At 42.2% G+C, this 14850-nt stretch overlaps 1 gene segment (V, D, J or C); it reads left to right on the top strand.

Annotated features, from left to right (window-relative positions):
• Positions 1 to 1153: 1153 nt before the first annotated feature.
• The window catches only part of LOC134390936 (T-cell receptor gamma chain C region C10.5-like), a 34971-nt gene continuing 21274 nt past the window's right edge, over positions 1154 to 14850 (top strand). The window contains 2 exon segments of the C gene segment in view: positions 1154 to 1196; positions 1305 to 1618. Coding sequence covers positions 1154 to 1196; positions 1305 to 1618 — 357 coding nt within the window.

Genomic DNA, 14850 nt, shown 5'->3' with positions numbered 1-14850 from the left:
CAAGTTAATCAAAAGAAGAGAATATTAAGCCAAATATGCAAATTCCACTCTTATATATGTATAAATAATACCAAGCAATTCTACTTCTATCTATAAATATGCAGAGAAAAATTCAAAGGAAAAGGTAATGACGGGTACATTTATTGTCATTATTGTAACTCATTTTATCGAGATTTCCTTTAATGAAGAGTTATTATTTATCTGAGTTCTTATATGTACCAGCTCTGGGTCTTGGAATGAGTCACTTAACCTCTCTTTGTCACTGTCCTCATTTGTCAAACAGAGATTACCATAACACCCATTGCACAGGGCTGTTGAGGTGTTAAATAAAATAATATAAGAACACATCAAGAATAATGCCTGACAAGCCGCAAGTCCTCTATGGACATTAGATGCTAAATTAATCTCAAACCTTATCGCTACACATTAAACATAACATTTCTTTGAAAATACTCCTTCATGTGACAAACATTCAAGACACAGTTCCAAGGTCCTGGGCAAGTAGAAGCTGATTTCCACAGCCTGCTCTGCCTCACATCTGCCAGCAATTGTAGTCTAGTCTATTATTGGATGCATCCGGATTACAAATAAAATTTGATTTTTCTGAGTCATAAGCTGCTTGGTGACGTCTCAATTGATTTCAAAAACACTAAATACCCCAGTGCTTGTGTATATGGCATAATAAATAATGTCAATGACATATTCCAGCATCTAACTTTTTATTCTGTTGTGTGTTATGGAAAAATAAAGATCAGCATTCTTAGGTGAGTCCTGAATCAACAGCAAATCACAGAAATATAGACATAGGGACTGAACACAGCATGTATGTCCTTATATTTCTAGAACAATGTTTCCACAGTATGGAATGTCAGTGAATGACTGAATGGGTAAGAGAACAAGCCTTGCCCCACCCCGCGATGTGCACATTCATGCCAGGGATTTCTTTCCAGATGCTTAACTCACTTACCCTTCTTCCCAGCACTCGTGGGTACAGGAGACCTCAGAACTGCTCAGAACTGTAGCAGTTCATAAAAAGCCCCAGGGAGCCACCTCACCTACCACTTCTCCGGAGACACCAGAACAGCCCCGCCTGCCTGTCACTGGCCTGTGACCTCCGGCTACCGGGTGCTGGGGAGCCCGCCTGGGAGGCAGGATGCTGCTGCTGGAGATGGTCCTCTTCTCTGGCCTCTGGGCATGTGAGTAGCCCCCAGTCATTTCAGTCTACAGGAGAGACAGAAGTCACTCTTCATTATGGCCTCATTACATATCGTTTGCTCATGGGGATTTCTCTTCTTTGCTTGCAGGTGGACTTGGGCGGTTGGAACAACCTGAAATGTCAATTTCCAGAGCAACCGGCGAGAGTGTCCAAATACCTTGTAAGGTGTCCGTCCAAAACTTTGAAAGTGCAGTTGTACACTGGTACTGGCAGAAACCAAATCAAGGTTTAGAACACCTAATGTACATTTCGACAACCACTGCTCAAGGTCACTTAGGTGGGATGAGGAACAAACTCGAGGCAAGTAAAAATTCTCGTACTTCCACTGCGACCTTGAAAATACGTTTCTTAGAGAAAGAAGATGAGGCCACATATTACTGTGCCTGTTGGGTTGAGCACAGCATTAGAATTGCTGAAATAAGCTACACAAGAACCTCTGCATGTCTGTGCCAACCCACATCCTTGTCACTGTGGGCAACCACAGCGGGCAGCTCCACAGGGCACCGGCCCGGGCATCCCCTCCCTGCAGCACTTCTGGAACTTTGCAGGAAGAGTCTCCGCTTCTGCTTCCACAGCGAGCCCCACGTGGTGGCAGCAATTACGGTCCAAATTAAGGACTATATTTGACACTATTTCCTACTAAATTAGTCTGTCTTGAAACTCTGACAATATGGGGTGGATGGGTCAGAGCAAAACCCATTTGTCCATCAGTTCACTGCACAGACAGTGATTTCCAGAGATTGAGTGCTTTTGAATGGAGGCAGGGCGGGTGTGCACACCAGGGGAGGGTGTGCATGCAACATAAGTGTTTCCCGTTGTTACTTTTCATCAGCATTGGAGGTTTTCAGAGGTAGAATGATCTGTCAAATGTAATAATCTCATGACTTTTATTAGCACCCTGAGGCCATCCTGAAGAAATCCAGAGACCCTAAAGCTCTAAGTAAACCATCAGCTACTTGCGGCACTTGAGAGACAGAAGTACGAGTCTTCTGTCCCAGGGGAAGAGGCTGCGGTCACTCCACACTCAGGGCTCCATCGGAACCGAGCCCCTGGGCACAGTTGGTGACGCCAATGCAGCACAGGTGCCTTCATGACCTTATTCTCCAGGTTTCTGCCAAAAACACCCCCCAATCCTGAGTAAGATGCGATCACATGGTTGGAAAGAAAGATAATTCATGCCCCCTGCATCTGTAGAGGAAACAAGTGTGATATTCCTCACAGATGAATATAATAAAAAATAATTATTGAGGATTATTTTGTTTATTCTGTGATTCATAGGTGAGTGGTAGGGAACTTTCAGAGAATTGTGAAACAAAATGTAAAATGTAAAACCACAGAACTCTTTTCCCACCTCCACTGTCCACTTCCAAACAAGGAGGAGATTAATGAGGGAAAATGCTCGCTTTGGAAATGGTCCTAACGCCGCTGCCTTTAGTAACACGATGTCTTACCACCTACTTGCCACACGTGCGGTTTACATAGAGCTCTTGAAATAACCGCCACGTGCTCACTCTCCATGTCTCCCTTCCAAGGATCAGGTGTAGCACGAGGAGCAGAGATGCTGCTGAACGCCGCATGAGGGGACCCCGGGGGCTCCACAGCAGCGTCACCCTGGGGTGTGTGTCCCAGTCCCATCCCGACTCCTGACCCTGGTGCTCCACAGTGGGATGTCCCCAGTGCCTGAGTCTCAGCAGTCCTGCCTCTCACCTAACGCGTACATAGGAGCACAGGTGAGAAGAGGATCGTCACAGGGAGAAAATTCTGGGAACATCAACGCTTTCCTGACAGGTGTGAATAGAAAGAGGGGACTCAGCTTCACACGATATCCGTGCTAAGTCCTTTCCACAGATTATTTCATTTCATCTGCAGAGCAGTGCAGAGTCCACTGCGGTGGCCACACAGGGTCAGATCTCAGGAGGAGAAGCCACCTCGACGTTTCCACACACCCCTGGGATATTCACGGGGATGCAGAGCTGGTGACATACTGAAGTGATGAGCAGGAGGGACAGGGATACCTTACCTGTGTGGCTGTAAAGGGATGAAATGCCATGCAGCCATTAGTACAATGTTTTCTGAAAAATTATAAGTAAAATTGAAAATATTTACCACACATTAGCAGGGACACAGAACTGGTTTACACAGTAAACTCTCAAATCCATAAAGGTATACAGAAGAACAAATAGTAGGAAATTCTCCAAAGTTGACAGAGTGGTTGTCTCTGGAAGGATGGATCGTTTTAATTACTTCTTGTCACTTTTACAGATTTCACACATTTTAGTGAAAAACTACTATCAATTCAAAAGACACATATGCAAAACAGATTCAATATTTTATTGATTCACCCTTTTAATAATGAAACCTCTTATCTAACAACACATACTTGAATAAGGCACACAAAATAATTTTGTATGTTTATTTTCCCACGTAATCGTATTACTACTCTCTAGCTTTCAGAAAAGAATAAATAAATGAATAAATAAAACTCAGAGCCATAACTAGCCTTAATGGCAGCAGTGATTACCATGGAGCAAAGGGTCACACCCTGCTACCAGGTCAGTGACCACGGGTGCATTAACACACCGCCCTGCCCACTCACTCACACCCGGTGCCGGCTGCTGCTGCAGTGCAGGGGACAGTGCAGTAGCTGCCACTTGAAGCCAAAATATTTATTTTTTGGCCCTTTATAGGAAGCATTTGTCAATCACTGTCCTAGATGATGTACTTATGAGAGACATGTAATTTTATGTTTCCTAATTTCTCTGTTTTCTCAGGGATCGTTTCCTATATATCTACCCTCTCCATATTCACTGTGTGACTTTGGATCAATTACTTCACATATCATTGATCCATTTTCCTCATTCAAAAATAGAGAACATCATATTTACCTGAACTGTTGCAAAGAGTAATCTAAATAACACATGAAAAATTCTTCCGAGTGCTTGGAGCATGCCTACTGCTCAATAAATGGAGGCATTTCATTGATTACAAGGGTTATTATTGCACATTACAAAATAAACTCATGTCGAATAATACTTTAAGTCCTCGGGACTTGCTGTCTGGTTTGTGAACCAGCAGCACCTGCTTCACCTAGGAGCTTGTCAGAAATGCAGGAAAGCAAGCCTCAGCTTGACCTGCTGAGTCACAGTCCCATTCACAGGATCCCCAGGTCCTACTTTCTGGTCTGGGGAGCAGGGGTCCACATGCCAGGCTGCTCAAGAGACCAGCCCCACAGGCCAGGACAAGTGCAACTGACCCTGTTTCCACAGTGTCCTCTCTCATTTCTAGATGGGAACACAGAGTTGATATTTGGTCTCTCTGAGGCTGAAATGAATGGTGACCTCCGAATTAATTAAAAAACAATGTACCTCACTGTCCAAACATATGTACTTTTGCTATCATTGATAAATTTTGTTATCAAATAAGAACACATTTTCAGTCGTTATTTTATGTACTGAGAAATACAGGCCTTATTTCAGTATCTTAGATAGAGATTTTGATCCATAGCCAATCCACAGGGAGAGAAATTTTTGCATCGATCACAAAAGACAGGACCTCATATCGCTAGGGCAATGCTGCTGTGTAAAACAAAAGAGGAGAGATCAGAAGGGGAGGGAAGTAAGTTAATTGCCACCCTGTCCAACCACCCACACCTCACCCTTCACAGGAAGAGCTCTTCCTAACCAGTGCCCTGTCACCACATCTGCAGGGCACTCCTGGGGAGTGGGGGATGGGCAGAAACTGCATTTCAGACACACCCGCTCTGCACTCCACAGGGAAGAGTGTACTGGAGTCCCCCTGACTCACCCATTCTTTCCATGGCACCGGCTCGGGCCATGCTGCCTCCTGCCACCTACATCTCTTAACCACTGGTGTCCTCACTTTCCTGCTTCTCCTTGGGGACACAGCCTGACAGACAGGAGCTGTCAGCACCAGGAGCATTTACTTCTCCCTCTGGCATTGAGAGTTGCTCCTCTGTCCCTTCAGTCTGAACCACAGACGGAGAAATTCTTTAATGCTTTCCCTTTATATGCCAGGTGCTCATGAGCATTTTCTTTGTTCACAGTCATTCTCAGGGAGTTAAAGTTTAAAATATCGATTTCCAGGGAAAAAGACGAAGATGCTTTTTTATCTTGTAAAATATCCAGCCAAGACTTTGAAAATAAAGCCATACACTGGGATGCTGACACCAAAGTCAGATTTGGGCTCATCTGATATATGTTTCCTTGACAGTGACACCTGTCATCGGGTGCTGTGGCTGACGGTGATGTCCACCCTTCCCCCCGAACCGCAAGACTAAATTTCATGAAGACGAAGAAGCGAACACTTACTCCTGTTCCACTGAGACATCTGGGCGTTGAGACCTCACTTTCCTGTCTTTCTCTTGCGACACAGCAGGATGTCACTGTGGGAAGCACTCATCTGGGCTCACAGCTGCTCCCCAACTATTTCAACTCTTGAAGAGAGAGCAAAGGAATCCTTTAATGCCGCATCTTTATATATCAGATGTTCATACAGATTCCTCTTCTTTGCTTACAGTTGGTTTGGGACAGTTAAGGTTGGAGCTACCTGAAATATTCACTTCTGGATAAGAATATGTGGTGATCTCGAGCCACTTATACTGGTTGAAGCACGACCTGACACATTTTCCTCAACAATGTCACCTGCTCAAGTTCAGGTAGGTGCTGGGGCCAAAAATGATGTTCCCAGTTCCACTGTGACCTTGAAGAGGGAATGTGGGTATTTATGTGCTTGCTGGAACCCCAGCTGGAGGGGCGCCAAGACTAGTCACACAGAAGCCCCTCTCAGGTGTGTCCCTACCACATCCGGCCCAGCATGAGCACCAGCCCTCAGCCCGGTTCCCAGGTTGTCCTCCACCTCCCAGCACCCGCCCCCTCAGCTTCAAAAGGCCTGGATTACCTTCACGCATCAGGATCTTCTGAGATCAATCATGTGCCGTTTTCATGTCCGGAGACTTCCTGGAGGTTTAGATGGCTCAGAGTCCAGGAGGCATCACTGAGCAGCAGGACACGTGCTGGTACGTCACGCATCTCACACAGTTGTCACAACACTTTTGTAAAGTACTGCTCATTTCTCACACTTTCATATGATTAATTTGAGTGATGAAATTGCGTTTTAAACCCAAAGACCCCTGCATCTTCAACTTTGCCCTGTCCCCCTGAAGCAGTTCTGTGTCATTCTTGTAGGGGGTGAATGTGGTAGGGGCTCAAGCCCTTTGCTCTGGAGAGGAAGACACTGAGCATTTCACACCCAGGGGTCCTGTTACAGCTCAAAGCACACAGTCCTTTTGCACAGTCCTCAGATCCTCTGTGGAGGGGAGAGACCCCCACCAGCATGTTCTTCCTTGCGATTCTGCCTGTGAGCCTGCCTGATGGCCCAGTGGCCATTTATTCAGTGCCTCGTGCTCCTTATCGGGCAGTGTGGTGAATGCTATACATGTGACTCATCTCATCCTGGTGACAATCCTTTGCCATTGGTGCTCTCATGATTTTCATTTTATAGATGAGGATGCAGAGGTATAGAGATTTTATTACTTTGTGTTCACAGAGCTACAAAATTTGGTGGGAACTTTTCTGGCTCAATATCTGAACCACACTACTATCCTGCCTCTGAAGCACAGGAAGAAAAATGTTACATAATATGTGGTCCCTACAGCTAAAGAGAAAACTGGTATGAAGATGAAACTAGAAAGTCTTAGTGAAATAAGAAGGGCTGAGTTCAGACTAGTGGGAGAATGGAAACCCTTGGGGACCACACATACAGGGAATTTCCCACCATCTTTTAGGCTTTTTCTTCAGGAACCCCAGCAGGCTCTTGCATGAAATGTCATGGAGAATCCAGAGAAAGCTCCCTCCTTGCCACTGGCCAAAGGAGGGGAACAGAAGCCCCTGCTGAGACTCACCCAGACCCATCCCAGCCCCTCTCCACTTCAGAAGAGAAGACTTAGTCTGCACTAAGGAGAGGGCCCTGGTAGAATCTTATCACAGGTGTAGGGGGAGAAAGGAGGCCCCCACCTAAACTCTGCCCACACCCACCTCTCCGAGCTCCACAAGGGCCAGGCTTTAATCTGCAGAAGGTGGGTATCCAACCACAGCCCGGGGGCACTATTACATGCCTGTGGCAGCTGAGGGAGGGCACGAGGAGAGAAAGTGCAAAGCCATGACCTCAAGCCCAGTTCCACTCTGCCTGTTTAAGACAGAAGTGTAATGAAAACAGCGGAGCACGTCCCCCTTCCCCACCTCTCACCACCATGCTAACAAGCCTGCAGTAAACACAGCAGTGGGATACAGCTAAGAGAGCTTCAGGAGAGACAGGCTCTCCGGGGAGCACAACAAAGGGAAGACTCAAAGGCAAGTGGGGAGACAAGAACCGGGTATGGCTGAGACCCCCGAAGTCTCTGATGCCCTGAGAAAACCAAACTCCTATCCTGATAACTTAGTCTAAGGAAAGTAGAAAAGTCTAGTCAGGCTTGTTCTTCTGCTCCCATATTTTGTGGGACTGGCCATATAAAATGAAAGCAATCTGTGGAATCCCAAGTGATCTGCTGCCCAACATGGCGGTGAACCGGGGGTTCTTGCCAAGAGTCACAACATGGCAAGGAAGTGACTACAGAATATCCCTGCTGTCATCTTAAGCAATGAAGATGGAGCATGCAATTGAATGCAATGGTCTTATGGTATCTACGTGAAACAAATCAGAATTAGAATTATGGGCAGAGACCACCACATGAGGAGTACAACCAGCATTTAATAGTCGTTGTCTCTGGATGGTGGGACAAAGAGTGACTGTTTTCTCTCCTGCTTGTGTTTCTTTATATCCCTGTAGAGGATGTGCTCATTTTGTAACAGGAAATAACAATGACTTTTGTGCTTAAGGTGTATGAAGACACCCTGAGGACACAGTATCTGTGAGGTTCCCATTTAATGGTAACAATCAAAGGTAAGAGAGGCTGAAATAATTTTTCCCTGGCTGAGTCACATAATGTATAAAGCAGGGTCATACCTAGGTAGGCTCCCTTCCTAGCCTGTGCCTGTGGTTTCCAGTGAAGTGCAGTGATGGGTAGCGATCTCACAACCCTTTCCCAGGAGGCATGACACATGCAGACTTTAGGGTCCCTCTCTCTCTGTTTTAGACCAATAAGAAACTTTAGACCTTTAACATGAAAATGGCTTCATGACACCAACATCTTCAGATGGTTAGAACCACACAGTAATGAGAAAAATGTGCTGATAAACTGAGTTGGAAAACCAATTTACACAGGATGTGCGGAAGCGGGTCCTGTTCTATGCAGTCTGCAGGGCTCAGCTCTGTGCTCAGTCTGCCACCTCGTCACTCCTCACACCTCAGAGCTGCTCAGTGATCGCCGTGCTCGGCACCTCTCTGGACAGGTGCTGGCAGAGGCTGCTCCTGCTGCTGGTCACTGTGGTGGCCACCATGCAGACTCACAAGTGGCTTTAGCCAAAGGACATCACACCACATCCAGGTGGAAGAAAGCCATGTGGTCACTCAAAGTCAGCTGACAAATTCCACCATGACCTTGAATTCCTCAGGAAGAAAAAGTAATCTTCAGACCCCAGTCTCGTCATTATAGAAAACAAATGCATAATATCTTAATGGAACTCAAAATTTCACAAGTTTGAAAAGTTTCAAAATTTTTGCTTCTTTGTCCCCCAGAACAGGTGGAGACATTCTCATAACACAACCTGTAACATTCATCACCAAGAAAAAACGAAATACAGCATTTCGTGAATGCCAAATACAAACAGCTTACAGAAGAAGGTATATGTACGCTGGTACCACTAGAGCAAGAACAACCTATAAAATGAATTCTGTGTAGTTCCTCAGATGAAAGTGTTGTCTAGGAACAAGGGATTAGGAAGCACACGAAGCAAGGAAACCAAAGATCAACTTGTCCTGGAGTCTCAGGGTACACTGAGGGGCTGGGGAAGACACCAGGATGTACGGCTGCACCTGCTGGTGTACACTGCATCAGAATTTGCCACTGAACTGAACAAAACCCCTTCCTTTCCAGTCTGACCTGTGCAAGCATGCACCTCCTTACTATTTCCCAGAGGGACCTGACTACTGTGCACACAGCACGTTCTCCTGCACAAATGTCCTGAGCATGGTCTGAGCAAGAACTTCGGGGCCCAACCTGTGCTGCTGCTTTCAGTGGGGAACTTTCCTGTCTGTGTGCATCCCTCTGGGGGCTGGGCTGGCTTCAGTGTCCCAGATTGTTTCTGCTTCCATATCTATGGGAAGCTTCCTGGGAACAAAGTCATGTGGAAGTCAGAATCGTTGGTTGACTTGAATGAATGAATTACAGAAAATACAAGGCCTTTTGTGTGACATGTTCCTGGGTTGCAAATTCCTGCTGGGCCACTTACTGACAGTGTGATCTGGGAAAGTTGCTTTTTCAATCTGCTTATCCAACTTTAGGTGGGGATAGGATGTACGATCACATGGAGTTGCTGAGGACTGAATGAGGTTTCATATATGAAAATTCAACAAATGAGTTTTCCTTTCCCATTATAACTAAGTCACTTTAGCCAGCTCAGTGAAAACAATGATGCTTAGGAACGCGTTTTCATCTTTTTTTCACATTTCTAAAACTTTTTAAATTTATTATTTATTTATTTATTTATTTTAATTTATCAGTATAGAATGTAGCTGATTTTTGTGTCCCTTTACCCAATTCCTACTTTTCCCCTCCCCCTCCTGCCCCCACCCATCTGCCTCGTACCTGTTCATTTATCTTCACAAGTTCAAGGAGTTGTTATAATTGTGTCTTCTTTCCCCCCACCCCACTATTTATTTATTTGTATAGTTATTTATTTATTTTTATTAGCTCCCACAAATAAGTGAGAACACACAGTATTTCTATTTCTGTGCCTGTCTTATTTCACTTAATATAACTTCCTCTGTCCATCCGTGTTGCTGCAAATGGTAGTATTTCATTATTTTTTTATAGCAGAGTAGTATTCCATTGTGTAGATAGACGTTTTCCGTATCTGCTCATCTGGTGATGGGCAGTTAGGCTGGTTCCATCTCTTGGCTATTGTAAATACTGCTGCTACAAGTTTTCCTTTGACACGATGATTTCCATTCCTCTGGTTATATACCCAGCAGTGGAATACTAGGTGATATGGTAGATCTATCTGTAAATGTTTAAGGAACCCCCATAACATTTTCCGTAAAGGCTGCACCCTCTGGCAGTCCCACCAACACTGTAGGAGGATTCCGTTTTTTCTGCATCCTCACCAGCATTTATCATTCTCAGTACTTTGGATTTTAGCCATCCAAACTGGAGTGAGATGGTATCTCAAAGTGGTTTTGATTTGCATTTCATGAATGCTGAGTAATGTTTAGCATTTTTTCATGTGTCTGTTGGCCATTTGTGTACTTTCCTTTGAGAAATGACTCTTCAGCTCTTTTATCCATTTTTAAATTGGGTAACAGTTTTTTCTGCTGTTAAGTTGTTTGACTTCCTTGTATATTCTGGATATTAATCCTCGGTCAGATGTATATTTTGTAAATATTTTCTCCCATTATGTTGGTTGTATTTTCACTCTTTTAATTGTGTCTTTTGCTGTGCAGAGTTTATTTAGTTGGATATAATCCCATTTGTTTATTTTTCCTTTGTCGGCCTGTGCTTTTGGGGTCATATTCATAAAGTCTGTACCCAGTCTTACTTCCTGGAGTGTTTCCCATATGTTTTCTTGAAGGAGCTCTACTGTTTCAGGACATATATTTAATTCCTCAATCCATTTTGAGCTGATTTTGATATATTGTGAGAGGGACAGATCTAGTTTCATTCTCCTAGATATGAATGTCTAATTTTCCCAGCACCATTTACTGAAGAGACAGTCTCTTCCCCAGTGTGTAGACTTGGTACTTTTGTCAAAGATAAGATGACTGTAGGTGTATGGGTTGATTTCTGGATTCTCTATTCTGTTCCCTTGGTCTGTGTGTCTGTTTTTATGCCAGTACCATGCTGTTTTGGTTACTATAGCTTTGTAGTATAGTTTAAAAGCCAGATAATGTTATGACTCTGGCTTTATTGTTTTTGCTCCGTATTCTTTTGGCCATTTGTGGTCTTTCATTATGACATATGAATGTTAGGTTTGTTTTTTCCAATTCTGAGAAAAAAGTCTTTGTAATTTCCATGGGGATTGCATTGAATTTGTTGATCACTTTGGATAGTGTGGACATTTTCATAATGCTAATTCTTCCAATCCAAGAGAATGGGATATCTTTCCATCTTCTTGTGTCCTCTTTGATTTCTGTGAACTGTGGTTTGTATTTCTCATCATAGAGATTTTTCACATCCTTGGTTAAGTTTGTTCCTAGGTATTTTATGTTTTTGGTGACTACTGTAAACGGTCTAGCTTCCTTCATTTCTTTTTCTGCTAGTTCATTGTTGGAGTATAGAAATTCTAGTGATTTTTGCATGTTGATTTTGTTTTCTGCAAGTTTGCTGAAATCATTTATCAGCTCTAAGAGTTTTTTGGTAGAGGCTTTAGGCTGTTTGATATATAGGATCCTATCATCTGCAAAAAGGGACAGTTCGACTTCAACTTTTCCATTCCGGATGCCCTTTATTTCCTTCTCTTCTCTGATTGCTCTGGCTAGTACTTCCAACACTGTGTTGAACAGGAGTGGTGAGAGTGGGCATCCTTGTCTAGTTCATGTTCTTAAGGAAAAACTTTCAAAGTTTCCCCATTCAGGATGATATTGGCAGTGGGTTTGTCATATATGGCTTTAATTGTGTTGAAGTACTTTCCTTTCATACCCAGTTTATAGAGAGTCTTTATCATAAGTGAATGCTCAATTTTGTCAAATGATTTTTCAGTGTCTATAGAGATGATCATATGGTATTTTTCTTTTATTTTGTGGATGTGGTATATCACATTTATGGTTTTGCATACATTGAACCAACCTTGCATCCTAGGGATGATTCCCACTTGACATGGTGTATTATTTTGTGTATGTGCTGCTGTATTCTAATAGCTAGTATTTCATTGAGGATTTTTGCATCTATATTAAGCAAAGATATTGGCCTGTGGTTTTCTTTTGTGTTTTATTTTTGTTTTTGGTAACAGGGTGATGTTTGCCTCATGGAATGAGTTTGGGAGAATGGCCTCTGTTTCACTTTCTTGGAATAGTTTGCACAGAATTGGCATTAATTCTTATTTAAGGTTTCATAGAAATCTGCACTGAAGCCATCGGGTCCTGGGCTTTCTTTACTGGGAGACAGCTGATAATAGCTTTAAACGCTTTGACTGTTATTGGTCTGTTCAGATTTTCTGTGTCTTTTTGGCTCAGTTGTGTCTGTCCCAAAATTTATCCATTTCCTCCAAGCTATCAAATTTGTTGGCCTAAAGTTGTTTATAGTACTCTCTAATGATTCCGTGTATTTCTGAGGTATTGTCTGTAATAGCACCTTTTTCATTTCTAATTTTTGTTATTTGTATCTTCTCTTTTCTTTTTTTAGTTAGCCTTGCTTATGGCTTGTCAATTTTATTTCTTTTCTCAAAAAATCAACTGTTTGTTTCATTGATCTGTTGTATAATTTTGGGGAGATTCTATTTCATTTAGTTCTGTACTGATCTTAATTATTTCTTTCTATCTATTAACTTTGGGCTTGGATTATTCTTGTGGTTCTAGTTCTTTAAGGTGAAGTGTTAAGGTTGTTTACTTATCATCTTTCCATTCTTCTGAAGTAAGCATTTATTGCAAAAAATTTCCCCCTCAGTACTGCTTTTGCACTATCCCACAGGATTTGGATTGATGTGTCATTATTTTCATTAGTTTCAATATATTTTTTGATTTCCCGTTTAATTTAGTCTTGGACCCATATGTCATTGAATAGAATATTGTTTAATTTCCATGTGTTTGTATTGTTTCCAGAGTTTCATTTGTTATTGATTTCTAGTTTTAATCCATTGTGGTCTGAAAAAAATACATAGAATAATTCCAGTTCTTTAAAATTTGTTGAGACTTGATTTGTGACCTAACATGTAGTCTATCCTGGAGAATGTTAGATGTGCTGATGAAAAGAATGAATATTATGTGCTCGTTGGATGAGATGTTCTGTAGATATCTCCCAATTCCAATTCTTCCAAAATGTTTCTCTGTTGATGTTTTGCCTAGATGATCTGTCCAATGGTGATGGTTTTCAGGTTCCCTACGATTATGGTATTAGTATCTATCTCTTTGTTTAGGTCTAATAATGTTTGATATATAGATCTGGCTGCTCCAATTTTGGGTGCATATATATTTATGATTGTTATATCTTCTTGTTGGATAGATCCTTTTATCATTGTATAGTGGCCTTCTTTATCTCTTTCTATGGTTTTTGGTTGAAAGTCTATTTTACATGGTATGAGAACAGCTACTTCAGCTCATTTTTCATTTCTATTTGCATGGTATATCTTTTTCCATCCTTTCACTCTTAGTCAAGGTGTGTCTGTACAGGTGACATGAGTAACTGGAAGGCAGCATATTGTTGGGTCATCTTGTTAATCCAGTCAGTCAGTCTGTGTATTTTGCGTGGGGAATTTAATCTACCTACATAAAGAGTTACTATTGAAAGGTGTTGATTTACTCCCAGCATTTCCTTAAGTTTTGTTTGGAAGTTTTAAATATCTTTGTTCCTTTCTTTCTGATTGAATGTTTGTCTTCTGTGGTTGTTGGTTTCTTGGGATGGTAGATAAACTTTTTTCCTCTTTATTGTCAGCATTTTTATTTTACTGGTGGGTTTTGTTCTTTCTCATGTATTCATGGTAGTGATGTTTGTTTTTCAGGTACCAGACCCAGTACTCCCTTGAGAATTTCTTATGAGACTGGTCACGTGGTAGTGAGCTCCTGCCATTTTTGTCTGTGTGGGAAACATACTATTTGTCATGCTGGGTAAAGTATTCTTGGCTGGCAATTTTTGTCTTTTAGTATTTAGAATATATCATAACATTCTCTTCTGGCTTTTAGGGTTTCTGATGAAAAGTCTGCTGTTTGTCTCATAGGGGCTCTCTTATAGGTGAGGACACTTCTCTCTTGCAGCTTTTAAGGTTCTCTCTTCGCCTTTGAGTTTTGCCAGTATGACTATAACATGTCTTGGAGAGGACCTTTTTGGGTTGAATATGTTTGGGGATCTTTGAGCTTTCTGAATTTGAAGATCTGTCTTTCTCCATAAACCTCGAAAGTTTTTTGCTGTTATTTCATTGAGCACGTTTTCAATGCCATTTCCTTTTTCTAACCCCTCTGGAATACCTGTGATTTGGATATTTGAGTGCTTAAGGTTGTTTGTTGTATCTCTTAGATTTTCTTCAAGTTTATAAATTCTTTTTTTTCTTTCTTTCTGTCTTCTTTCTTTTCTTTCTTTCCTTCTTTCTTTCTTTCCTTCCTTCCTTCTTTTCTATTCTTCCTTTTTATTCTTCTGCCTGTGTTATTTCAAACAGCCCATCTTCAAGGTCAGAAATTCTCTCTTCTAGCCTGCTGGTTTAGCTCTCTGTTGTGTTTTTTATTTCATTGAATGAATCCTTCAGCTCCACAAGCTATGCTACATTTTTTTTCAGGGCATTGATTTCTTTGTATATTTTCTCTTTCAGGTCCTGTAT

This window comes from Cynocephalus volans, chromosome 11, assembly GCF_027409185.1.
Source record: "Cynocephalus volans isolate mCynVol1 chromosome 11, mCynVol1.pri, whole genome shotgun sequence".
Taxonomy (NCBI): Eukaryota; Metazoa; Chordata; class Mammalia; order Dermoptera; family Cynocephalidae; genus Cynocephalus; species Cynocephalus volans.
This window is presented reverse-complemented; position numbering and strand designations above follow the sequence as displayed.